The sequence below is a fragment of the Peromyscus leucopus genome, chromosome 7 (assembly GCF_004664715.2).
Source record: "Peromyscus leucopus breed LL Stock chromosome 7, UCI_PerLeu_2.1, whole genome shotgun sequence".
In the NCBI taxonomy this organism is placed as follows: domain Eukaryota; kingdom Metazoa; phylum Chordata; class Mammalia; order Rodentia; family Cricetidae; genus Peromyscus; species Peromyscus leucopus.
Genome location: NC_051069.1, coordinates 5,641,116 through 5,668,416, shown reverse-complemented (window position 1 = coordinate 5,668,416; position 27,301 = coordinate 5,641,116). Strand labels below are relative to the sequence as shown.

The 27,301-nt window shown below is 47.8% G+C and overlaps 1 protein-coding gene across 18 annotated transcripts; it reads right to left on the bottom strand.

The window, feature by feature from the left end:
* Positions 1 to 178: 178 nt before the first annotated feature.
* Tpm1 (tropomyosin 1) lies at positions 179 to 27,301 on the bottom strand. Of its 18 annotated transcripts, none has more exons than XM_037207377.1 (10): positions 27,040 to 27,284; positions 26,137 to 26,262; positions 25,806 to 25,931; positions 14,048 to 14,181; positions 11,630 to 11,747; positions 10,414 to 10,484; positions 9,562 to 9,637; positions 9,046 to 9,108; positions 8,689 to 8,758; positions 183 to 1,019 (listed from the first exon to the last, which is right to left on the bottom strand). In XM_037207377.1, exons 1-10 carry the CDS (start codon positions 27,151 to 27,153, stop codon positions 937 to 939), a joined length of 981 nt encoding a protein of 326 aa, XP_037063272.1. In that variant the 5' UTR covers positions 27,154 to 27,284; the 3' UTR covers positions 183 to 936. The 18 variants fall into 18 exon arrangements, with proteins under 18 accessions (XP_037063267.1, XP_037063265.1, XP_037063270.1 ...); XM_037207368.1 differs by lacking the exons at positions 183 to 1,019; positions 25,806 to 25,931 and adding exons at positions 5,433 to 5,626; positions 7,081 to 7,159 and having other exon boundaries at positions 27,040 to 27,282; XM_037207369.1 differs by lacking the exons at positions 183 to 1,019; positions 9,562 to 9,637; positions 26,137 to 26,262 and adding exons at positions 5,433 to 5,626; positions 7,081 to 7,159; positions 10,087 to 10,162 and having other exon boundaries at positions 27,040 to 27,278.

Below are 27,301 nucleotides of genomic sequence, written 5' to 3'. Positions count from 1 at the left end.
ACACGGAAAAGGTCTTTTGGAAAGGGCTTTTCCTGACCTCTGCCATGTCAACACACTCGAGCCATTGCTGAGAGGATAACCAGGGCATCTAGATGGAACATCACTGCAAGCAACCAGGCAGGTCAATCACAGTCTAAAATTCACAAAGTTTTTTTTAAAAAAAGACAGGACCACCAGATTTAGAAAATGTCCTACAATGTGCATTTTATTCCATATCATTATACAATGTTTACATATAGTTATAACTCTTAAGAAAATGCCATTTCTTTACCAGTTATGTATGTAGTGCCTAGATCTTTCACCCTGACATGGAAAGCTGAAAAGAGGGGCAATCCTCATTGAATGCTCTCCCTGCTGAGCTGGAAGGGCCTGCAAGTGTGTCAGCTGGGAAGGAATGGGACTCTTCAAAGACCAGTGTGGCTTCCAGACCCTTGACTTTAATGAAACCCACAGTCTTGTCTTGCAGTCAAACTCAAAACAAAATAAATTAGTGTTGGACAGAAATCTAAATTGCATAATATTGAACAAAAAAACCCCAGGGGTCCCTTTGTTTTAAGTAGCACCGATCCACACCTGATTGTCTCCAACATCAATCTTCCCAGTGGCTCCACCTTGGCACTCTGGCTAGAAAGCTTTCTGCTCTTGTGAGGCTTCCTACCTGGCTAAGCAAACCGCATGCCTAACCGCTATGAAGTGTGGCAATGTCAACCTGGGAAATGGCACATTTAAATGATCAGAGACCCAGCATGGGTTTGCCCTTCTGTGTGTCTTTCCCCACCCCCTGCACTAGCTGGTTCTCTGCAGATGTTTTAGTGACAGTGGTTAAAAGTATATAAAAATGCATCGAAGGAGTTCCCTGGTAAGCAGGTGTTTAAAAACAAACTAAAACAATGAAAGGGAAATGAAAGAATGTGGCCGCGGAGGCCAAGGAGGTTTTCACATGTTGTTTAGCTCCAGTAAGGTCTGGTCCAGCATCTGGTGCATACTAAGGTTTTCTTCTTTGGCATGGGCCACTTTCTCTGTGATGGGATTAGAAAATTAAGTCATGAATAGCTGCATGTCAGACTCGGCAGTGGTTTGTACATTTAGGAAGCAAACGTCAATCACACACAGAAAAGCAGCAGCACTCCCCATGCTTAAGACGTCACTCATCTCCAGACAAGGCCCTGGGTGCGCCTCCACCATCGATCCACCCTGACTTCACGTGCAGGGTGTGTTTGGTGAAGGCTCACCCACTGCGTGCTGTGGGAACAAGGGAGGGGTCAAAACCAAATACAGGTACAGCACTGTTACGCAAACTCAAGTTAATACCAGCACAGGATTCTGAGTTACAGGCAGTTAAAGATCTGATAGCTGTATGACCTCACAGAAACAAAGATGACATAAAATAGGTTTCTGACCGCTTTTTAAGTGGTTTATTTCTACTGCTCACAAGTGGTTATTAACACATCTCATGCACACTTCATTAGGACATTCCCTTAGTATTTTTATAGTATCCTACTTATTAGCATATCACCCCATCAGATTCAAACACCGTTAAACTGAACAAAGCCTACCTTTCGACCAGGGGCTTCTGATAGGAACTCCTGTTTCCAAAAGCTATTTTGCCCAAGCATAGGTACATTGAATCGCATTTCAAACACTAGACATGTCATGAAGATGTTAGGAATACAACTTTGTAATAGATATTTAAAGCAGGACTCACAGACACATTATGAAGATGTTAGGAATACAAACTTGTAATAGATACTTAAAGCAGGACTCACAGACGTGTTATGAAGATGTTAGGAATATAAATTTGTAATTGATATTTAAAGCAGGACTCAGCTATTTAGAGGAAATAGAAAAAAAGTTTTTTTTTTTTTTTGGCGGGGGTAGGGGAAGGTCCTTATTATCAGTCAGTTCAAAGAGGACCTATTGATGCAGGAAGGGCTGAACTGGTATAAATATTTTCACATATACATAATATATCATAAAAACTTTTAGGGGTTGATGAGGATCTGAGACATACAGAGGAAAATGAGGCAAGGCGGGCCTTCCAACCAATGCCTTCCTTCCCTTCCCATTTCTGCAGGGAGTGACGTTTTCAACCCAGTAAGTCATCGATTTCCTGAACATGGGTTCCATTCCTAGAACTTGGCCCAAGTTTTTAATCCTCATTCAGGGCCAGCTTTAGTTCGTTAGTTAGGCGGCGGTTTTGCTCGAGTTGATGGTAGAGTTGATCTGGACAGGTCAGCAAGGGTTAGCAGAAAAGAGGAGACAGAAAGAAGAGGTTAGCTAGAGTTAGTGAGAGGCAGTTAACAGACTGGAAAACACAGATACGAAGGACAGCCACGGTGTGCCCTGGCCCCACGGTCCTGTGCCCTGTGCCCTGTGCGGGTGCATGGCAGGGCCTGTCGGAATGGAGAAACCCGGGGTCTTGATGGAGATGTAGAGCAGAGGTAAAGAGGTGCAGGATGCGAGAACGAGGCAGCATCCCTTCTGCACCTCATTAAAACCACCCTGTGAACTGAGCTATGTGCAGTCTGGGACAACAGATTTGGGGACAGAGGCCAGACTCTGCAAACTCATGCCTTGCTAGAATTCAACAGAGATTCTGCTCAGGGTGCAGAGTGGTGCTGAGCTGGTACTACCATTTCTGCCCCGGGGACATGTTTTGGAAATCTTCCCATTCTCTCCCTAGACACTGGGGCACATACAAAGTCTGAACTCTCCTCCGACTTTGATAGTGTACTACCCCCAGCAAACAAGTATTTATCGCCACTCCACACTGATTCAGAACTTATCTGTGTGCCTCAAGAGGATGACATTCATGCTGGGTGCTGACAGCGTGCATAAACTAAATAAAACTGGGCCTGGAAGATGACTCAGCGGGTAAGGTACTAGCCTCAGAGCCTGATGACAAAGTTTGATCCCCAGGTTCTACACAGTGGAAGGGGAAAAACCTACTCCTAAGAGCTGTCTTCTGACTTTCAGATGTACATTGTGGGATGTGACTCCCCACCTCCCTGCCCCCCCCCCAAAAAAAAAACAACCCTCTCAAACATCTACACTTGCCCAGTGTGGTATATGCTTTATGTGGTGCCATGTAATCCAGTCAGGTGGTAAAGCAGTCCAGCACAGGACTCAGCCTGTGCCCGATGATCCAGGGGACATGGCTGACAAAGAAGCTGGCCCACACTAGAAGTGGGGTGTCTTCGACTAAAGGATGGTGACTCTGTGGACCGCGGTATCCTACTCGATGATGTGGAGAGCCAACAATCCTACCGCCTAGAGATCGACCACAGCACTCACCGCTGGGAAACGGAGTGGGTCTGTCAACGTTCTCTCATAAATGGCAGGAGGTGGGGGAACTTGCTATGCTCCTTCTGTTTGTGGGGTAGTATGAAGAACTACATCCAACCCATGCTCTTTCCGCTTATCTAAATTTTCTGAATATTCAACACTCCAGTCAGCTGGCACCTCCTCCAGGTGAGACTTTCTGTTTGGCTCCAAACACACCACGTCTACCAGTGAAGACTCACCACATTCCTCTCTACCTACGCGGCCAGCTGAGCAGAGCACACCCAGCTCTTCTGTTACTGTGCTACCTTCCAGTGTCTCCCATCTACTGAGAAGTTGCAAAACAGAAACCCCATGACTACATCCACCGTATCATCATGGGAAACTGCCACCACGAGCGAGCGGCAGGCAGACTGTCCCATTTGCTGAGCCCAAATGTTGGGCCATCTAGACTAGAACACTGGAGAAACCCCCAGAGAATCCACGGCTTACACGGCAGTGCTCCCCATCTCAACCCACTTTGGGCCTTGTTCTTTCTAGCTGCAAGGGAGCCAGGACTGAGATGACCTGAAGGCAGGGGTCAGACACATCGTAAGTGCTCTCCCTCCTGTTCTGCACAGACCCCAGTTGTCTTGAGGCCTCTGGTCTCACAGCTGGTGGTGCTGTCGGTTTGGTTCAACCGAGGCTCTTGAAAGAGTTGCCGATACAGGCTGGTCCTTGCTCAACTAGAAGCCTGCTGAGCAGATCCTTGATCAACTCAGCTTGCCGTCTGTGCTCCTGACGTATACACCTAAGCTACCTGGGTGTCCATTTGTTCCTATTTCCCTCACAGTGAACACTCATAGATGTAGAATTCTCTGGGAGAGCCAAGAAATTTGGACCCCAAGATGCATTTAATGTCAGCTTGGCAGAGCTCCAAGAGTCTTGTTTCCTCTGTGGCAGAAAACTCAGAGAAAGTGCATCGCTGTTACTGTGAATTTTTCTGAAGTCATTGAGAAGTAGGCCCAAGGAGCCTCAGGGAAAGAAAAAACAAAACAAAACAAAACAAAACCCAAACACTAGAAAACTGCAGAAGCCTTTGCACCCTTCTATGGAAAGACACTGCCTGGATCCTAAAATTAGTCTACCATGCCATTAACTAAAATATTTTAATTCAGACCCTTGTTTTTTTTTTTTTTTAAATCCTTTCTGCTCTGAAGATTTCAGAGTAAATGACTACTTTCAGAGTTTGCCCAGATTTATTTGAGGAGAGTGGTATGCCAGCCCTATTAGGCTAACAAGTACCACACATGAGACAGACGAGGGTTATTCACACTTAAAAACAAGAACGGAGCCAGGCTTATGTTGAGAGCTAAGAAGCTAGAGGTCACATTGTTTTAAAGTCCTACTTCTGATATAAAGGTTACCAAGCTGCTGTTTGTGACTGAAGTCAAGCATTGTTTCTTGGGGGTGTGTCTGTCACGAATCAACGGCAATGGTTCATAAACAAGGGGGGAAACTCCTCTCATATAAACACACCTTCTGCAGAATATAGGATGCAAAAATAAACCATGACCCAAATATAATTACTACTTAGAAATCCTATAATGTGGTTTTTGTGTTCAATATGAAGGTATCTGCATAATGAATATATTTAACAAAAAAGCTCCAGCTCACTTCTGCAATAGGACAATAAATAATAACCATGACTTACAATGCTAGAATCCCAGTTCTTCACAAGATGCAAACCTCCTAGCTACAGAGCACAGGATGGCTACACAGACTTCCATTACATAGCCAGGCAGCGCCATCTCCGTATCAGCACCGAGGGTGCCCCACCCCCAACTAAACTTTTGGCAGAGAAAACACTGCTCAGGCCAGAATTTGATTCCCACTATCTACTGTGTGGAGGAGGTTCTGAACCCCAACTGTCAGAACCATCACAATATTCCTAAAACCATAGCTACCTGGGCCTCACGCCAGTACCTGAAAACCAGGTATTCTTTTTAAAAGTTGCACAGGGAACTACTACTTTAAAAACTCCTGATGTCAGTATATAGTGTTCAGGAAAAAAAAAAAATGTTCCCTTAGATCCACGAAGCAGAGCCGTCGTTTTATTCAGTGTGGAGATGAAAACGCCAGTAAATAAGGAGTAAAAGAAGAGCGAACAGGAATGGCTTACAGTGTTTATTTTACACTGGGTGAACGGCTCCTGTACAATAGAAAGCACAGCACGTGCCTGGCCCTAAGGTGGGTGCTAATGGAAAGCTGGGTCAGCTGGAGAGCAGACAGACGCAGAGCTCAGAGAGGTGGGACATCCAGCTTGATGAAGGACTCTTGGGAGGAGTGAAGCAAAGAAACTTATCTGTGTGAAACAAAAGGTAAGAGAAAGAGGAAAAGTGGAGCAGTGGAAAAGGAAGAGGAAAACCACACGGATGACAGGAGCAGCTGAAATGCAAGCAAGTATCAGGCGTGTAAAACCCACTGCCAGCTGCCCTTGGGGGAGGTCATCCTTGGCAACCACTGCCTGAACCCATGGGCCAACCTCAAGGAAGATCGTCAAAACTTTACTTTAAAAACAGAACTTAAACTAAACCTGCCTTTGGGGACATTTCATCACACTCAAGAGTCGTTCCCCCTCCCTCCCCCTGGGGCATCACGTTTTAGCACTGGTGGATTGGTGGCTACAGATGACCTGGTTCCACTCTTCATTTACTAATGGTGGAGAAGAAGCATGCCCATGTTTCTAAGCCCTGGTGATAGCCAGGTCTCTAAAGGATATTCTGGAACCTCCAAGGCAGCAGGCACAGGTCACGCTCCAGAAGCTACTATATTTCTGAATGGTTAAAGAAAGGCCACTCCCAGCTTTGATGGAACCCAGCAGTATTAGAATGGAAACACTCCAGGGGTTAGAATTGCAAGGGGCACAAGTGTGGTTAGTAATATGTAAATTAGCTGTGTATGTCTGAGGGTCCTCAAACAAGGCCAACTATTACTCACATGGGTAAAATATGGACCATTAACTTCCAAACTCATATTGTATAAATGTTTTATTTCTTGCTTCTCTGATGTCAGTTGTGGCAAGCATTTACTGTGGGGTATTTTAATTCCATTCAATATAATAGACACAACAAATAAAAGACTTGGAATTTTCTCCCTCTCTCTCTTTTTTAAAGACAGGGTCTCACTATACAGGCCTAGTTGGCCTGGAACTTGCTATAGACCAGGCTGGCCTCAAACTCAGAGATATACCTGCCTCTTCCTCCCACATACTGAGATAAAAGCCATGTACCACCATGCCTGGCCGTGCTCCGGAATTCACTACAGGGAGGGATATGCACCAGGTCATGACCATTTATTTCCTTTTCCTCAGGTTTTCAATTATCTGACACTTTAAACCTAATAGTGTGAAGTGAAAATGACCATACTGTCCTTCCCAGAATCTCAGGAAACAACCTGGTATTTCTTCCTAACTTCCTGCACCACCGCATCACAGCATTCTAGTTATATCTGAGTCTGGTTTAAGGTTTTAGAAGGATAGTACTCAGGGCCATTCAGAGTCCAGTTCATCTCTCGGCAGAAAGAGGCCAGGATCTGCATTTATGAAATGAAAGGATTCTGAAATGGTTTGCATGGACTGAATCCACTTGGCCTTTTGTTAGTACAATGTGAAAAAGACCATGGCTATCCTAGGCTATGCAAGAGAGCCAACCAAAGATGCAAATACGGAGACCACAGATTGAGAAGGGAGCCGTGGTGAGTTCATCACACAAGCATGAGGGTGAGGGTAGCAAGCAGGCGGGGTGCATGAACATTTACATGGAAGTCATATCGTTGAGAGCGTGGTCCAGCTCCTCGCTGATGGCTTTGTACTTCAGTTTCTGAGCATACAGCTCATCTAGGAGCAGGAAGTGGAAGGCAGAGGTGCAAGGGCATGGAGAATGGTCAAGAGATGGAGGGTGCGCGAGGGTGGCGAGGACGCCATCCCGACACGCCAGCAAGGAAAGGCAATGCATGGAGGGGTTGGTGCCGCAGCAGATGGCCAGTGCAGGAGGCGTGCGATTGGTTTTTTTTTAAAGAAATTGAAACAAAAAACAAAGAGAACAAAAACCCATTAGAAAATGAAATGAGAGAGACCCAATATAAAAAACACAACACCGAGGGTAGGTAATACCAACGAACCGTTAAATCCTAAAGACACCCACAGAAGACCGTTTCCCCTGGTGGGTGAACGGAACATCTTTCTTTTCACAGAGCTGTCTATTTACACTGGCGTAGTCAGCCACTTGCAGCTCTAAGCTATGGGAGGGGGCTGCACGGGCCCGGAGCAGGCGGGTGGGGGGGGTAGCTATCCAAAAGCTACAAGTTCAATTTCCAATTGACAGTCTACAATGCTACCTTCAAACCACTCACTTCCCGCCCAAGCCAGACCATGGGATATTGATTTTTTTTGGTGACACTTAAATTATTCCCATGGTGTTCTCCTCCCCCCCTCCCACGCCCCCCCCCCCCCCCCGTTGCTAGTAACAGAAGTCTGAAAAGCAGCCACAGTCAGGGGCTTGTCTGCGGTTTAATTTTGGCAATGGTGATGGGTCTGTGCCTTGCCATAGTCCTAGCAGGCTTGCACCCACACTCAGTTCTCTCTTCTCTCTGCTATCTTTCTTTTCGTTGTTGTTATTTGTTTGCTTGTTTATTTTTCTATTTCTTTTCCAGACAGGGTCTTGTTAGCTGGCTTGGGATTTGCTATATAGCCCAGGCTGGCCTCAAACTCACAGAGCTCCACCTGCCTCTGCCTCCTGAGCGTAGGGATCGAAGGTGAGTATTACCAGGCCTGGCTGCTATCTTGATAATTAACTGCACCACCCTCCAGTCCCTCCTTCAACCCCTTCTGCCTGTGATGTATGGTATTTTTTGTTTTTGCTTTTAAAAGTGCTTAAGTGTAACCTTGAGACTCAGTGCTCTATTGATCTCTGCCCTCTGTCCTTTCAGGATATAGAATATTTTGCTAATGAATGGCTTAAAAAAAAGAAAGAAAACAAAACCAAGCCCTTCTTCTGGGCATACTTGGAAGATGGGTGTGTCTAAAACAAATGCACATTGTTCTGACAATTAGGAAATACCACTAGAGACACAGAATATACCAGAGTCACATTCATCTATAATTACTTCACTCAGTGAAAAATAGCACAGACCCGTTTCTGAAGTCCAAGAAGTTAGATGTAAGCTGTCTGGTGGCTGACTAGTCACCCCAAGAGCTGAGGACTTGGGTCCAAGAGTTTCAGTGTCACAGGTGAAAAACCCAGAGGAGAGCCAGACAGGAAGTGTGAGAGCAAAATGGAGCGCCAGGGTGGAAGCCCTCGGATCGGAGGACTGCTTATCAAGACGGCTGTTCAACAAGGACTGAATTTAAAATGTTAAAGACCTTACCTTCTAAGTCATCGATGCTTTTCTCCAATTTAGTTACTGATCTCTCTGCAAACTCAGCCCGGGTCTCAGCCTGTAATGATTTAATTCATTTGAGTCAAGGTCAGGGAGATTCAGTCCAGCAGCTACAGATACAGGGGAACCAGACAGACAGACGTCAAGTGTCTATCACCTGGGAAATGTCAGGTTCAGTCCCTACTGTGTGCTATGGCAGCTAGCTAACACAGGACATGAACTCCAAGAAAACCTCCGAACATGCCTGTCTTGGACCACCACCCGTCTCCAAACGACAGTGCCTTGACCCACGCCACAGAACCTTAACTACAATCCAGTCAGGTTCCTCCAGGCTCTCAACATTACCTCCTTCAGCTTGTCAGAAAGAACCTTGATCTCCTCCTCGTACTTGTCCTCCTTCTGTGAGTACTGTAATTAGAAAGAGCGTTCCAGATGTCAGGCTGCAGCTCTCTCACACTCACGCCTTCTCACACGAGGAGCGTGCCAGCCCAACCAACAGATGTTGGGGATCTCCTAGCAGGTAACAGAAGCTCGGGTATCGCATGGCACACTACAATACATTCTCTGCTCTCTTGCCTATTGCTTTACATGGGATAAGAGTGAGATAACTTATCCACTTGGCACTTTGTGTAAATTAAATTGATGATTTACCCAACATAAGATACATTCTCTGTGAATCTTCTTTAAAACAAAACAAAACAAAAGCAAACAACACAAACAAATCCTACTCTCCAATAGCATTAGGAAATCATCTCAAAGTATTGTCCCTTGCTAAAATGCCTCCGGCCGCTATTTTCACCAGCAGGCTTCTTTGGAGCAGCTCGTACAAAGGTGTCTCCCCACTCCCTGCTCCTGGCCTACCTTCTCAGCCTGAGCCTCCAGTGACTTCAAGTTGTTCGTCACCGTTTTCAACTCTTCTTCAAGCTCGGCACATTTGCTAAGGTTTTCGATCAGAAGCAGAAAGGGTGGGAGACAAGCCCAAGGAGCGAGGAGAGAAAAAAAGGAGAGGGATGGGAAACAAATGAAAACCGAGTCCTAGAGATGGGGGGGGGGGGCTGCCTTAAGTAGCCAACGCACGAGGCACGAAGCTCGGTTTTGCCGTGGGCTCTGCCTTCCACTGCAACAGCGGAGGGACAGAGGGACAAAAGCCAGCATCTCCGTCCGAGGTGTGATCATTTGGCTTCTTATTGGCCGCCCCTCAGAGTATTTATGAGGGGGAAAAACAAAGAGCGTAAAGGACCAAGAGAAAGCACTTGAAGCAAGATATAAACAGCAGAGGGTGTAGTGAAGGTACAGTCGTTACACCAAACCAACCAGTAGGCATTGGAAGCTCAAAGCTGCCTGGGATGCAGTTAAACCTAAAAACCACACGTGAGCCATCAGTACCTTATCCTCGGCAGCCATTAATGCTTTCAAGGTCTGATCCATTATTCTTAACTGTTCCTCCAGCTGTCGAACTTGGCTGTTAGTGGACACAGGAAATGCACAAGGCCATTCACAAAATCAGTGCAGGTAAGGCATGCAGTGCCACACGCATTCACAGACACCCCGCATGGTTCCTCCGTGTTCCACACCCGTGGCTCATCCGCAGGACTCTGAGCACACGAGGAGGCCAGAGCCGAGGTGGGTCAATGTGCAGCTGCCAGAAGGTCATGCTGTTTTTAGTCACTGCTCTGCAGCATCCCCACATGGGGTGGCCATGGGCCCGCTTACCCTTCCGAGAGCTCAGCACGCTCCTCTGCACGTTCCAGGTCACTTTCAATGATGACCAGCTTACGGGCCACCTACAGCAGGGCAAATAACACACACACACACACACACTGTGGTCTTACGGACTTTGTGTAGGGGGTGGTTATAGGGTAGATGACATCCACTGACCCTAGGGATTCTTCTCTACAAATGGAACGCTCATCTTTCCGCAGACTAGAGACAAGGAACTCTCACTCAGCAGAGGCCGAGGCCCCCGCTCAGAGACCAGAATGGTTAGCTCTTCCCAGGTGGAGTCTAGATAATTACATGGCACCCAGAGCAATTCTCGGAATGAGAGAAATATGAAATCTGCAATCTTAAAAATAGCAGGATGATGAGACATGAGGAGGCATTTTAGACTAAAAAGGAAGGGGCTGCCGAGAGAGTGTCAAAAATAAACCCAAGGACTCTACCACATAGAGATCTGCGCAGAAGGCGAGAGCCAGCGAGGTGACGGCTGCAAGGTCAAATCTGCAGCCAGAAACGCCACCCCAGAGAAAGGGTTTCTCCGAGGCAGCTCAATACCATGGGGCAGCTTCAGCCATGATGAAATCCAGAAAGAAAAACTGGAATCTACAGTCACTCTGGCTGTCCTCATCACATGTCATTTCATAGGGACAATCACCAGGGACTACTTCACTGCAGACAGAGCCTGTGCTAACAAACGATTTTTATTTCCCCGGAGAAGCCTCTATGAATCTCCCAGGGAGCTCTGTCTGTGGTCTGTGTTCTCTACAATGTCTGAACTGAAACATCTGAACCATGACAACAGGCCAGCTTCTTTCCTAAGGGCCCAGCTCTCCCTTCTTTTTTTTTTTTTTTTTCTTCCCTGGAGCTGAGGACCGAACCCAGGGCCTTGCACTTGCTAGGCAAGCGCTCTACCACTGAGCTAAATCCTCACCCCCCCCCCCCATCCCCAGCTCTCCCTTTTCCTGGCTAAAGAAGTTTTTGTCCCAGCTTTCAGGGTGTGGGGAAGTACTGATCTCTCTTCCCAGTGTAGATGACTGGCTGGCTTCATCACGGTAAGAACCAGTTTCTGCAGGTAAAGGAATCCTGCCTCTCAGAACCACCCACTTCTATCAGGGAAGCTGACTCCTACACCCAGGATCCAGACAGCATCCTGCTCCCTACCCGAGGTCACGGCTATGAGTCTGTAAGGCTCTGGGCCCCAGAAACTGACCTCTTCATACTTGCGGTCAGCATCCTCAGCAATGTGCTTGGCCTCTTTCAGCTGGATCTCCTGAATTTCCATCTTCTCTTCATCCTTTTGGGCTCGGCTTTCAATGACTTTCATGCCTCTGGAAAGACAGACAAACAGGAAGACCCACGATGGAGAGATGACCACTGCCACTGTGGAATAGGAGGCTGTATGCACACGGCCGGCCAAAACTGAACAGAGAGCCGTTTCTTTTCCCAAGCACGGAGCAAAACTTTCCAGAAAAGACACATATTTCTCTCTTCTCATTGTGAATGAGATCTTCCCGTGCACTTTGGGGTACTGGTGAAACTTCTAAGTCACCTATTCTTAAGTGGAAGGTGCCATGTCAGGATCCTAGCTGACTCTGGGCAGCATGGAGACAAGGGAAGCCACCAGGCTTTATTTGTTAAATGTAGAGATTCTTCCCCTTCTCCCTTTTCCTGAGGGAAGTCTCAGATTAAAAATGGATGCATAGCCAGGTATGGTGGTGCGTGCCTTTAATTCCTGGTACTCAGGAGGCAGAGGCAGGTGGAACTCTGAGTTAGAGGCCACCCTCGTCTACATAGAGAGTTCTAGGACAGCCAGGGCTATACAGAGAAACCCTGTCTAGGGGGTGGAAGAAATAGAAAGAAAGAAAGAAAGAAGAGAGAGAGAGAGAGAGAGAGAGAGAGGGAGGGGGGGAGGAAAGAGAGAGAGAGAGAGAGAGGGAGGGAAAGAGGGAGGGAGGGAGGAAAGAAAGAAAGAAAGAAAGAAAGAAAGAAAGAAAGAAAGAAAGAAAGAAAGAAAGAAAGAAAGAAAAAATGGATGAATAGGTGTTGGAAGGTAAGACTGACACTGGATATTATAGCATGGTGGTATAGTTCAGAAAATGTTAACTAATCTAGATTTTACAGATTTATGCCATAAGCAAACCATAAATGGGTTTCACTTAGAAAAAAATTTGAGCAAGTTTAAGTAAAGCATTGTTTTTTAAAAAGCATTGATTTTTATTTGATTTCTATGAATGTTTGTCTACATGTCTGTATATGCACCATGTGTGTGCAGTACCCTCAGATGCCAGTAGAGGGTATAAAAATAAATGAGTTCTATATCCCTTTTCCTCCGGTCTTGTATTGCCAGATTGCCTTTAAAGTTCAGTACCAGGAAGAAGGTATGCACAAGACTACTCCTGGCTAGCAAAGAAAAACTGAGTGGTGGTAATAACAAGCTGAAAACTTTAGCTGACAAGCTTCCTTAGCCCTAACGTCTGCAGGGACTCTTTATACCTGGTGCCCGACAGCAGGGGTTCACTTCAAAGTAGTGGTGGAGAAACGGACCTTCACCTGCCCACTTTCCAGCTGGGGTAAGGCATGCCTGCACTGTTCTGAGCTCACACTGCTCTGCCACCCTTCAACCAACAGAATACTCTACTCTTATGAAGTACCCCACACTCTGTGGCTTGTACAGCAGAGTACAGATTTAAAAAGCCTTTCAGAATGCATGAGGTTAGCCCATGTGGTGTGATGGTTAAAACAGACTGTTGACTTGACAGGATCTAGAATCATCTAGTAGACAAACCTCTGGGCCTACCTGTGAGGGAGTTCCTAGATGGAGCTAGTGAGGGTGGGGAGACCCACAGGCAAGAGTCCCTGACTAAATAAAAAGGAGAAAGCTGGCCGAGCACAGCGTTCATTGCTATCTGATTCCAGACTGTGGACCTAGCGTGTGACCAGCTGCCTCATGTTCCTGTCACCATAACTTTCCCACCAGGATGGGTGGTATCCCTTTGAACCACGAACCAAAACAAACTCTTCCTTTCTTGTTTCTGGTCAGGTGTTCCATCACACTAACAAGAAAGAAATTCATAAAGCCGGCCTGTGTGAACCATGGTCCCCTTTACTATGACAAGACTGGGTCTTTACATATAAGTCAGGTTACAGCAGGAGTAGATGCAAAACATAATTGCGCCTGTGTCTGTGTGTACATATGTATTAAATCCAAAACATTTCACTTATGCAGAGCCTATAGATCATATCTGCTTTACCTATGCTTTCTCTCCTACCTGTTTGGCTACCACACCTCCTTTCCCTAGGTCTGAGACTGCTTGGTATATATATATATATATATTATTATTTTTATGCATTTGGGTATTTTGCTTGCAGGTATGTCTGTGCATCATATGCATGCCTGGTTGCCTGCAGAGGCCAGAAGAGGGCATCAGACACTCTAGGCTAGGGTTACAGAAAGTTGTTAACTGCCATGTGGGTGCTGGGACTCAGACCAGGGTCCTCAAAAGAGCAGCCAATGCTCTTAATTGCTAAGCCATTTCTCCTCGTGTGTTTTGTGTGTGAGTGTGTATGTGTATGGGTGTGTGTACGCGCGCGCGCGCGAGCACATAGGAGCCGGATGGTGTAGTCTCACCTCTCACTCTCGTCTGCGGCCTTCTCAGCCTCCTCCAGCTTCTGCAGAGCTGTGGCCAGACGCTCCTGAGCACGATCCAACTCCTCCTCCACCAGCTGGATGCGTCTGTTCAGAGAAGCTACATCAGCTTCAGCCTGGGCAGAGAGGGAGACGCTTCAGAGCTGGGAGCAAGTGAGGGTGGTACCTTCAGAAACAGGCCAGGACTAAAGTGCTGGCTCCAGACAGGAAGTCTGGGGCCTGATGTGAGCTAGCTTCCAGGGTATTGCAAGCCCTAACCAGTTCAAGTCCTCACACAGGAGCATCATGCTTGGAAGTACACAGACCTAGAAACAACTCTCAGCAGAGAGAGGGTCATCAGCAACTCGCAGGCTCTCACGCTTGCAGGGCTCTGTCCTGCTCCAGCGTCCAGTGCCTTGCCTCTCACCATTGGCTGAAGGAAAGCTTCCTCACGGCTGACAGCAGGCTCAGTATGATCAGAAGTCGGGATGCCATGTTTCATCCAGCTATCCTTTCTCTGACAAGACTTCTCAAAAGAGCCTTATAATGAAACTGAATGTTTTAAAATCCAGTGGTTTTTAAAAACACATACCAGGAAAATTAAAAAAACAAAAGCCCCAAATCAAAACAACAAAAACCATACCAATGGAGATCTAATGACATCTAGAAACTTCCCCTTTGCCCCACCTTTTCAGTAACCTCTTAGGAATAGCTGGCTCCACTGGAACAGGGCCAAGATAAACTTCCCAGGGGCTTTTTACCTAAGCTTACTGGAATTTCTTAAAAGTCAAGGTTGCTACAAGAAAAGTTTCACAGGCCTAAGGAGAAAAGCAACGTAGATACTGTTTTTATTTGGAATTTAGCTTTGAATTAAAGATTTTCTTTTTTGGGCGGGCAATGACCGCTTCCTGTTCTAAGTACTTTTGCTCTGAGCCTGGGAATACTTGCCTCGCTGTGATAGGAGCTGATCCTAGACTATCTACCTGGTAGAGAAGGTAGGACTTGCTAATTGGGTAGCAATTATTAATCCTCATCCATTTTGAACCTGTGTTCATTGAAGGCTGATGAGCCCTTAGGATATTCAGGAGCCAGTTTTCCAACAATGGCAATACACACTAGAGAATCCAGGCTCCTAGCTTTCTACATATCTGTCTTTAAGTCCAAGGCATCTGCTCTCCACAGACCTGGGCTCCATTATCTGCTGAACTGAGTAAGTAAAAGCACCCTAATTTAAACAACGGTAGCTTTCAAAGCTCATGAGGGAACTGGAAAAGTATGTGTAGTTAGAGAGAGGCGGGGATCGTGGCCTTGAGTCACAGGAAATGAGACCATTTAATTCTGTACAGGTTTTTATCTGGAGAATGGCAGTGAACAGTGAATCTCCCACCACCATGAATGACTGCTGACTTTTTTTTTTTTTTTTTTTTAATATATAAACACTTTAGACTCACTTATCTCAAAGAAGAAAAACTACTATGTAGTAACCGGCTGCCAGAGGCAGGAAGCAGGGCCAGTGTAAAATGAATGGGAGGAACAGCTACAACTGAACCATCCCACAAGGTCAATCCTTATCAAAGAACAGCTTGGAACTGGGCCAAGCTGGGAATGTCCTGAATGACTGAGTTTTTCCTTGAAGAGTAAGGGGATTGGAATAATCCATTTCTTAATGGCAGAGAATTGCCTTTGAACGACCATTCCTTTATTTTTTCATTTTATGTGTTATTAGTGTTTTGCCTACATGTGTGCATATATACCACATGTGAACTTGCAGTGCCCATGGAGGTTAGTTCCAGGTGCCCTGGAATTGAAGTCAGGCATTATAGATGGTTGTGAGCTGCCACGTGGGTACTGGGAACAGAACCCAAGTTCTCCACAAGAGCAGCAAGTGCTTTCAATCTCTGAGCCATCTCCCTCAGCCTCTATAATTGGAAATATATACATATTGAGGCTATAGTTTTGGGTCAGGTTAAATTTCTTCATCTTGCATGTATTACATTTCTAGGAAAAATTCTACTCCTTTTTTACAAAGAGGCAGATGGGGTGGAGACAGAAAACAAAAACAAAAACAGAAAATTGTTTGGGATTAGTGGTTTCGGGCAGCTCCCCCTGTTCTTTCTTTTCTGACACCAGAGTGGAAGGTTCTGGGCTACCTCCTAGTACCCAGTGCCCCAAGTAAGTCTAACATATATGGACAGACTAATCCTGACCAGCATTAGTCACTACAAGAAAATCAGCCATTAGACAAGTCATGTAAATCATTCTTTAAAAGGCCAAGAAATGCTGGTATGGATTTCTCTAGAATGCCTAGGTTATGTTCAAAGGTACCCTTATTATAATGCTATGTCATGAGATCATTATTATTTAATATAAGAGCAAATACCCTCGCTATATCAGCTTTTGGTGAATCAGAGAAGTGTGGCAGGACTTTAAAAACACTTCTGCACCATCAAATTCTAAGTTCCCTCCATTGGAAGCAAACCTCAGGGACCCTACGCACTCACAGGATGAGAGGACCCTAGAGGACCCTACTCACTCACAGGATGATGACTGCTGATGTGCAGAGGTGGGAATGAACTGGGCCAGGTAGAGCACCAGAGAAGGCCGTGACACCCCACATTCACTCTAGCCTCTCTGCACACACGGGCCCACCACACTGGGTCCGCTTCCTTCTCTCTGCCCCCACCCCTCTCTATACACTCTTCCCGTTGGCTACTGATACTGCTCAGCTGAATGCTGCTTTGTAAACATCCCCCACACCCTTCCCCCAGCACGTTCTTTTACAACCCCAAACTCCCTGACACTCAGGTTATTTAATGTCCTCCAACAAGACCAGCCAAGGGGCTCAACACAGGGCGCCTAGGCAGTGGCCGGGCTTAAGGACTGGTTCCTTCGGGCCCGTTTTGGTAGAGGCGACTGGCACACAGGGCAGTGTTTGGGGACCACATCTGGAAGAGGCACTTTAAGTGTACCTAACAAAGCCCCGTTGTTTGAACTGTAATAGAACCTGGGCATTACACAGGGGCCACCACTAGCTGCACACAGCACCCCACTGGGAGATGCACCCCACTGGAAGCCGAGTAATAGAAACAGACTCCCAGGCCCCATGCCTACAGATTAGGACAGTGAGAAGGGGCTGGGATCACGAAGTAAATGGAAGTCCTTCTCCTCTTCCATCGCCACCCAAAGAAGCTGGGAGGTCATGCGGGAGCTGCCCAGCAAGCTGTCTACGCAGACCAAGGGAAGGCCCTCTGAAGCAGAGTGCTAAGGTGAGCTAAGGTTCTCCCGAGAGAACCCCGTCAGTGCAATGCGAGGCAGGCCTGGAACCCAAGCCAAAGCTTTGGCTTCCTCAAATATGAGATTAAGGACCCTTTGGGAGGGGTGGTTCTCATCCCTGGAGTCTTGCTCTCTTAGGCACCAGAGTGGAAGGTTCTCTATCATCCCTGGACCAGCAGCACCCTGAGTAATTTAAGAGATTGTCTGGACAGATCCTGGTTAACATCAGCAGAGCAGTTACTGCAAGGAAATCAGCAAGGCACCTCAATTCTTTTCTGAAGGCAGAATGTTCCAGTGGGTAACCAGAGGCTCACCCAAGGACACTGCTCTCTAACTCTCAAGGATGGGAACTTGAGATTTAGTGCCTGGGATTCACTAACAGACCACCTTCCTGAGGGGTGGGGGTGGGGAACCCTGCATTCTGGCTCCAGGGCTCTCTTATGCTGCTGGTCTAATAGTTTTGAAGATCTCCTCAGAATCCAAGACAAGTTTAATTTCCTAATAAAAGCCCCATCTCTTATTCTCTTCCCCTCATTTTGAGACTCTGGTGTCTAGGCTGACTGGTGATGCTCCTGCCTCAGTCATCTCAAGGGCAGAGATTACATGCATGAGTTACCCTGATTTATTATGTTCTGTGTTTCATAGGCCCACACCTGTCAACTTTGCCAGCTTTTGTTTCCGGTTTGGGTTTTCCCTCAGAGTTGAGGCTTTCCTAGATATTTCCTGAGGGCCTTGGGATCACAGCACCCAGGTCATCTTAAGTATCTGTTGTTGTTTGTCAGAATGAGCCTACTGCCCTGTGCCTATCTGTGAAAAGTGGACAGAAATAACAAGGCATTTGGGGAGGGTCAAGACCCCAGACGCAATTATTCCTAGAAATGTAAATCACTCTTAGTGCACTGAATTAGGTTTCTTCTGACAGTGGCCCCACACATCAACACTGCCAGCAAAGCCTTTCCAGTTGTGTTGCTAGTTTCTTTTTCTTTCAAAAGTACTACTGGATCCCAACATGTAATGAGTTACTCAAAAGGGGACTGTTGTATTGGGGAGACTATGAGCCCTGGTTAAACCATCACCCAGTGCTCACACATGTGAGATCCTTAGTGCTCTATCTACATGCTCCCTGCCCCTGTAAGCACAGCTCCCACCAAGGAAGTCCTGCAAGCTCACCATTCCCACCCCTTCGCCCTGCCCCCAAACAAGGAAGTGGCTACCTTCAGAAAAACACAGGCACACACCACTGCCCTACCCAACAAGGTAATATGTAGAAATCAAGTGTTTCCACTCCAACCCAGCAAAATGTGATTCCAAACCAGAATTGAATAAAGCCTAAGATTGACATGAAATTCACATGTTTTAGCCAATACAGAAAGAAGAAAATCCTTTACTCTGAAAGCCAATGCTCTGGAATATATTTCCCAAGTCCTGACTGAATCCGAGCGGAGCCTGGAATGATCAAAGGTCAGATCTTTTATTTCATGTAAACTGTAGTTACAGAGAGGGATTCACCCAGCTTGCTGTGTGAGACCAAAGTGACTAGGGCCAAGCTAGACTTCTGCCCTTATATGGTCAAGAAAGGGGGGAAAAACACAAGGACCACATTAGGGGCACTCCCATGGATAGCAGATAAACACAACCTCCTCTATCTGGGCCAAAGCCTGTAATTTGTGAGGCATGTTTGTGTAGCAAGAGAGGAGCGAGGTACTGAGGTGCCTTGCTGTGACTGCACAGGGGAAGCAAGAGCCCCGAGTATTGTCAGTCACAGCCCCTCTGGAAGTGCCAGGGCAAGCCCAGAGCACACTCAGTTTCCTGGTTCCAGAAGGAGCTGCCCATGCTGAAGAGCCAGGAAAGGGCTGGGGACTTCTGGAAATCAGTTATTTCCCATGATTAATAAAGTTATTCATTAGGAACCTGCCTGCACTTCTCAGTCTCCTCATCTGCTAGGTTCTGCCCAGAAAGCTGGAGAAAGACGTGACTTTTTTTTTTTTTCCCTACTTTAAACACACATCTCACCACCCCACAAAACCCTTAAGACACAAGACCCAGAGTCAAGCATTACATCAAGAAAGGTCATTTCATTCCAGGATTCTGAAGGGCCCCCACACCTTGGGAAAACAAACAGGGAGTGGGTGATATCTGCTTCTTCCAGGGCACACACCAGTTTAAGAGGGCCCATTAAGTCTCTGCCTGACTCTTGGAGCACCTGAACCCGGGCCAACGACACACTGAAATATTTTTTGCAGCAGTTCATGGCTTTGTCACCAAACCTTAATCTCGGCTGCCAAGAGAAACTGTGACTGCTGGCTTAACTCACTGCCTAAGTTACGCCTCATAACTGCTTAAATTAGCTCCATCCATAGGTAAGTTCCAGTGTAAGAGTCAGGTGTAGCCAGCAATTTGCGATTGTCTCACCAGTTGCTCATACTCAGTCTCTATTGGGAATCCTGACTCAATCATCCTACTAGAGGACTCCTGAAAAAAAATGATTTTAAAATTTCTTTACAAAGGATTTTGAGCTGCTCAAATAAAGGCATGACGTTTTGAAAAGAATGAAAGCTCTGTCCTTAGCGAACTAGCCTGGGAAGGCTGTCACAAAAACAAACAAACAAAACAAAAATGTACAAAATAGCAGGTGTGTCTTTGGTGTGTACCAAAGAGCCCAGTAAGGCGCCATCACCACAGTCCTTCCAGCCTGCCCGATTCCCTTCCTAAAACTGAGGAAAAGAATTGTTGATTGAAAGCATTAAGTGGGGGAATTTTATGGTTAATGAAGTGAGCAAGGCCATTTTCAGGAGTGCCTGCCAAGCAATTACGGTCAAGAATGCTAGGCAGGGCGGTGCTGGACACTGTGGATCAAGGGTGGTTGAAGCAGTACTACGTTCATCTGTGGAGCCCTGCTGTGACCTCTACATCTCTACTCAGCACGTTTGACTCACAGGCAACCAAAGCGCTAACACTTGTCCCCAGCTAGAGAGGAGAGGCCAGGATTCAAATCCTGACAAACTGGGCCCAGTGCTCTGCCTCACTAGTTTTTTTAGCTCACTAGTTCACAGTGGTTAGCCAGGCACGGATCAGAATTCCCACATCGCCAGCCACCTTGAGACCTCTACAGTGGGACTTCTGCTAACTAGTCCTCTCAAGCAAATCCTGCAAGTTATCTTTTGCCTATTAATTTTTAAAAATCTTTATCTGCATTTTTATCTTAAACTTCCTCTAGTTGGGCCTTCCTCTGAGGAAGGCTCGCTTGGTTCTCTGTATTTTATACAAAACATGTTGTGGAGTTTCTGCAAGACACCATGCAACCATTACAAACACTTAGCCAGGAGGAATGACTCAATTCAGAATAGTCCTGTGTATATTAAGCACAGCTGGACACCATATTATTGTTTGTTATAAAATTCCCAAGGTGTTTGAATACCTTGATTTAAAACACAGGCGTGTAATACACACACACACACACACACACACACACACACACACGACTGATAAATATCTAATACCTAAACTCCCTTTGGAACCCTGTTTCTGTTTGCTGGATACATTTCCTTAGGAAGAAAGGAAGCCAGGTACTACATTAGACAAGGAGGAGGGGAGGCCGGCAAAAGGTATAACCAGTAACCGTTGACATCTGGCCAACTTTTCCAAAACTCGTAACAAAGGGGTATCTATTGTAGAGGGACACCTACTTGGGAGATGGGAGGGCTAAGAAACCTAAGGCTATAGTTTGCAAGCTATCGAGCTAGCTCAGAACCTGGTACTGTCGGTGTCTTTAACCTCCATAGAGAAACAGCCTCTAGGAAGGACAGGATCAACAGAGACAAAAGTCCAGCATCCGCAGGCCTCGAAGTCCCACAGTGCTTCTCCCCAGAGACTGATCTTTAAAAGGAGGGACGCCTCCTTCCAACCCCAGTATGAGTAAATAAATGCCAGCAGCGCAAAGTGCGCATCCCTGGGACACAATTCATGGTCACCCCAGAAATGTAGTCCTCTCTCAGGAAAAATGCCGCTCCCAGAACCTTCCCAAGAGCACTCTTGCTCCCCACTGGGGGTTTTGACTTTAGACTAGGGAGATACATAGGCAGGACCGAGCAGCCGGGTGCCAGTTGGCCTATGTGCGCCAGGTGCGGCGTGGGGCCTCGGGGTGATGGGTGGGTCCCTTACGGTCTCCCGCAGCTTCCGCTCCTGATCCAGTTCGCGCTGCAGGCTGCCCGCACGCTCCTCTGCGGCGTCCGCCTGCTCTTGCAGGCTCCGGATCTTTCTCCGCACCGCCTCCAGCGAGCTGCTACCCGCCATGGCGAGGCGGTGGCTGAGGCTGCGCTCTGCCTCCGCGCTCTACTGCTGCTACTGCTGCTGCTGCTGCCGCCGCCGCTACCGAGCCCAAGTCCGGCGCGTTCCGCCCAGGCCGGCTTTGCAACACCGGCGCCCCCTGCGGCCCAGAAGCAGCCCGGAAGTCGCGGCCCCGGGGCCGCACCAGAGAGCCGCAGGCGGGTGCGCGAGCGCAGAGGACGGGCGCGGCTGGCAGGCGGGCGGGGCACGGCAGACCCCGGGAACAGGCTGCCGGTGGAACCACTGCGCGTGCGCGCGGGGACGCCTAGCTCTGGGCTGCTTCGCCTAGAGCGAGGCCACCGCAGGAGGGCGTTTGCTTCCACTCCGCTGCGCCTGGGTGGCCACAAGTAGAGGGTCTGGATGCTAAAGCCTATGGCGACTCCTGCTGGTCGCTTGGAGCGCTCCGGAATCCCGATTACTGAAGCCGAGCCAGGCTGGGAGTCTGGACCCTGAATGTTCCCTAAAGGAACTGTTTTGGTCATAAGGAATGCCATCATTCTAAATGCTAAAGGCCATGGCGACTCCTGCTGGCGGTCCTGAGCGCTCAGTAATCCCGACTTCCCAGAATCTGAACAAGGAACTTGAAGCCTATAGTATGACTATCTTAAGGGAAGTGGTTCTTGTAAAGAATCCTAGAACACAAGCTCCTGACTACAAGAACCCCAGTACCCGAATTATCTCACCAAGTGCAAATTACTATCTGACAATGCGCAGTGGTTAGACTGTTCGAAATACAGCTTTTCTGGATTTGAATCTAGCTCTTAGGTCTCTGCTGGCTTTGGACACATGACTTCTCAGGGCTTCATCTCTTAAAAATGAGTATAATAGTACAGGGCTCTTCACGGGGCTGTTGAGAATTATCAGATAATATAAAACACTTAACAATGCCTTGCATATAGTTAAGAACTCAAACGATATAATTAAACAAATGCAGGCACTACCTTAAGAGTTTGGCGGGGCCCCATATCCCGCTGGGCAATCTCAGTCAAGGCAAGCATCCTAACCTTCCCTGGCTTCAATTCAGTCTGATATCTGGAATCCGACAAACCCAAGCAGCAAAACTACAGAAGCCTGTGACAGAACCGCTGGTTACCAGCTGCAGAGCCACACGGATATAATCTGGAAGAAGCCATCTGTCAAGTCTCTGGGCTTTATATCCTCCTGCACCTTTGTCAAAGAGAGCTCTTACAGTCCTGGACTTGTTTAAGTGTGTGTGTGTGTGTGTGTGTGTGTGTGTGTGTGTGTGTGTGTGTGTAAACAAAGGTAGAAAAAGAAAACACTTTTTTGTTTTGTTTTGTTTTTTTGAGACACGGTTTCTATATGTAGCTTTGCTGTAACCCAGGCTGGCCTCGAACTCACAGAGACCCACCTGGCTCTGCCTGCCAAGTGTTGGGATTAAAGGTGTGCGCCACCACCACCCGGCTAATAAAAGAAAACACTCTTGCCAAGGCTGTCTTCTAAAACCAGAACACCTCTGGCATTCCTAGTCCCCTCTGGCCTCTGTTGCAGAAAAAAAAAAAAAAAAAAAGCCTCCAAACTCTGGCTAGAGCCCTCAAGTCCTGTAGGTGGAGCCTCTTGCTTGGTTTCCAAGCCCTTGGTCGGCTGAGCAGTGGTTGGTACAGCTCCTCCCCAAAGCTCACAGACCGTCTGCCTCCAACCTTGAGGATGACCAGACAGGGCATCTGCAACCATCCAAGGGCAGCCAGGGAAAAAGCTGGCCATTTGCCAATGCAGTAAGCAGCCACCCTAGGGATTTAATGTCTTGCTTTTCAAGCACTAGGAAGTCAGTTTCGGGAGTTTATTTTCAAGTTGATGTCACTACTGAAGAGCTATGGGCAGTTAGTTGTTAGGTTTAGCTCCAGGATGCAATCCCTTGGTTATTTAAGAAATACTGTGGCTGGGTCCCATCCCCAGAGATCCCAGGGGAAAACCTGAGTTTAGACAAACCTGAGTCAGTACATTAGGAAGAAAACCTAGAGGGAGAAAGACTCACGTCCCACAAATATCAGCTCCATCAGTTACTGGGGGGAAGGAGCCAGATAATAGAGTAAAAATCCAAAGCAGATTGCTGGGGATGCTAGCTCCTGAGTGACAGCCTTTTAAACTGAGGAAAACCTGTTTCTGGAAGACTATAGTTTGTAAAGTAGGTTGGTAAATTGGGAAAATGTTTTTAGCAATAATAATAAAAAATGTATTTTTTTAACACTAGAGAGTAAAATGTCTCACTGCAGTACTTCAGGAGGATGACTTCTCTTCCACCTCTTCCCTTTAGTGACACATGTCTTTTCCTCTTCAAGCCGTAGCTATTTCTAGTGAGTCAAGATCTCTCTAAATATAACGACTCCTCATGAACCTCCTTCAACATTCCTTGTCTCCAAAGAGCTAACAGTGTTTTACAGAGGTAGATGATCAATACACCAACCAAAAGAAACTGAGAAGCGCACGCTCACACCATATTTAGAGACAGTTTTCCAGCACATAGAGAGAACCAAAACTGGCTTTAAGAACCTCCCTCTCCTCCTGGCCCCGCCCCCACAGCTGACTTTAAATAGCCTCCTTTCTACTTCTGACCCACCCCATTCCACTAGCGCCCCCCCCCACGATTTCTCATTAAAGACATGATTACCACTCCATAGTTACAGCAATTATCATCCCCTCACTTCCTTAAGAATTATAGTAACATTTTTCTTTCTGCTTTCTTTCCGCACTGGGCTATTTGCAAATTCTCCGAATTCCTTTCCTTATAAGGAATATCTCTCCTAGATCTATCAGCGGCTCTTTTGAAAAACCTAAATAAAAGTCCTGCAGGAGGATTTGGGGGAGATGGGCATCCTCCATTTAACATGTACAAAGCAGACATCTGATCCACATTATACAAAACTGGCTCAGTCCTGAAGGCTGTTTTGTTGTTCTTTCTCTAAAGTCAGGTAGGTTTCGTATGAGTTTTAGCCAAGCAGTGCTTCCCGAAGCCTCCTTCCCAGGAAACTTAATCATCACTGAAAGTTTTCTTTTGTCCGATCCCAGTTGTTGGCTGGTCTAGACCACCCATTTACCAAGAACACTAGATAAACCTCAAGCCTTTCAGGACACAAAAGGCCTGGCAGGTTTCAAAAACCCTTGGGTAATCCGCATTACACATTATCCAAAACACAAAACCAGAAAATTACAAACTGCTGTCAAACTTGGGGCTTCGACTTCTGGGTGTAGCTTTCTTTGCTACTCACACATTCTTGGAATTGTTATCAGCTTCCCAAGGAATTCTTTTCTAATTGGGCCTCTAGGCTTAATTGGCTTCTCCGGTGGAATGTAGTGGTGAGAAAAGAAGTCAGCCCTTTGGAAAACTGACCCTCAGCTTGACTTTCTACACAGAAGAGACTAGCCCCGCAGTTAAGATTCCAAAGGGCAGGGAGAGGGTGCTTAGCAGAGTTGGAGCTGTGTCTATCACCCCCGGAAGTATGCCGTGGTTGTCGGAGGCCTGACAGGTGGGGGTGGGGCGGGCAGGGGGCAGTCAGCTCACTATGCCATATAAAGCACTGAGCTATATATAACTCCCTGCGTACTTTCTGGATCTAGTGCCTCAGGCTGCAGACCCGAGCAAGTATCATCTTCCCTGGGCAGGTCTTAAGGCTTGCCTGAGTGAGAAAGAGAGCCTCAAAGTGTCCCTATAGTCTTTCAGGCTTAGCCTTGGGAGTAAAAGTATGAGTGCATGTAAAGGCCAGGCTCTCTGTATCCAGACTGGGCCCATCACCGAAACCACGGGGGTTTGGGGTGGCAAACAAGACAACTAGGTATTCTGTTTTGCACAAACCTTGGCGACGACACACACACTTCAGAGGTTTTATACCAGCAGGAGGCGAAGTTCACCTCCAAAAGCCCCCGTTTCAGAGGCTGTGTTCTCCCAGCTTCTCACCCACCCACCTCCAACCAAAGGGGAGGAGGTAAAGAAGAGGAAAAAAGAGAAAAAGGAACGGAGGAGATACAAATGAATGTGCGCAGCGGCAGTCAGAGGCGGCATCCAGTGCTCTGGGCCACGGCCAGGCTGTGTGCAGGTGTCCGGCAGGAGGAGGTTTACCTCCTTCCTTTGCTCTGCAGCCCCTGTGGTGACCCTCAGAGTGGCCACGCGGACAGGAGGTGAGGGGAGGCAGTGTGAGCGTGCACTTACATCTGTGGCCTTTTTCTCCGCCAGCTCCAGCTTCTCCTGGGCATCTTTGAGAGCCTCGGAGTATTTGTCCAGTTCATCTTCAGTGCCTTTGAGTTTCTTTTGCAGGGACACCAGCTCATCTTCCAGCTGGGAGTTGGCGGTGGGGTACGGGGAAGGGGAGAGGGGGGTGGGGTGCGGCAGGCAGCGTGATCCCGCAAGGTGCGGGGTGAGGGTGCACAGACCGTAAAGGACAGGGACAGCGGGAGAGAGAGAGAGAGAGGGAAAGACAGGGAGGGAGAGAGAAGAGAAAGTTAGCCATTCGTGCGCCGTGCCACGCCGCGCGCCCGGGTACCTTGGCGGCGGTCTCGTCGGCAGCCAGGAGGCTGTCCTCTGCCTTGTGCAGCTCCTCCAGCACCCGGTCCCGCTCGTCCTCCGACGCCCGCAGCAGCTTCTCTTTCGCTGCGATGTCCTCCTCGAGCTGGGGGCAGCAGCGAGCGGGCGCGGACGGCCGGTATGGACCGGGTGTGAGACACACAACAAATGGGTGCCAGGTTGGCTGGGGCCCTGGGGCTGAGGGATCGCTGCTTTGGGGCTCAAGGGACCCTAGATAATCTCTCTCCGGGAGCTGGAACCTTCAGTGACTCATCTCGCACCGCCCCGCGCCCCTCCCGGGACCACACTCTCCTGCCGAGAGCTCAGGTCCCCGACTTGAGGGGTTGCAGAAACACGCCCCTGTCTGGCTAGCTTTCCATCTGTGTCTTCCATTCTGTCCCATCTTTGTTCTTAGGAAATAATTCAGCGATTCCCCTCTTCCCTCCAAAGTCTCCATCCCATGGTCAAGGGCTCTTTCTCCCCAACCAAAAAGTCCAAAGAACTCCGGACACTCTAGGACTTTTGCCTTGCCCCGCTCCCCCGCCCTTCCCTCCGGCTACACCGAGAATTGGTCTCCTTTCTCCCTTCCTCTTTCAAAATTGATTCCCAGTCCCGAGAGTCAAGAACCTCTCTAGGGAGTTCATGGACCTCGCGGACCGTGGGATCCAGAAAGGGCCACAAGCGTCCTTGGAAGAGACAGAAAAGTTAAAAGTAGCCTAACTCGCGCTTCTTCTTCTTTTATTATTTTTTTAGACGCGCGCTCCTGGACACCGTGGGCTTGGGATGGGATGGGGAAAAGGTGCCAGCTCGGGTATCGGGGGCGACCCGCCGACTCTGAGTCGGGGTGAGGGGGGGGGGGAGTGAGACGGGGGTAGGCGCAGACCTGCTTGCTCCGGTCTTCCGCCGCCTTCTTGTCAGCCTCCGCCTGCTCAGCTCGATCCAAGGCGTTCTCTTTGTCGAGCTTCAGCATCTGCATCTTCTTCTTGATGGCGTCCATGGTGGCGGTGGCGAGGGGCCCTTAGGCAGTGTAAGGAGCGAAGACACGAGCGCTGTGGGGTGGCCGAGACGGAGTGCGAGCGCGGAGCTGCCTGCTGCTCTCTGATATGTACTTTCCCAGGGGGGCGACCGCATTCCTCAGGACAGCC

Bases quoted from the DNA above. Each gene is read 5' to 3' on its own strand.
- Tpm1 (XM_037207377.1), bottom strand. From the start codon at position 27,153: ATGGACGCCATCAAGAAGAAGATGCAGATGCTGAAGCTCGACAAAGAG. The intron at 9,638-10,413 runs GTAAGCGGGCCC...CGAAAACCTTAG, and splicing joins CGTGCTGAGCTCTCGGAAGG to CAAATGTGCCGAGCTTGAAG. The intron at 9,109-9,561 runs GTAGGCCAGGAG...TTCTAATTACAG, and splicing joins TGGAGGCTCAGGCTGAGAAG to TACTCACAGAAGGAGGACAA.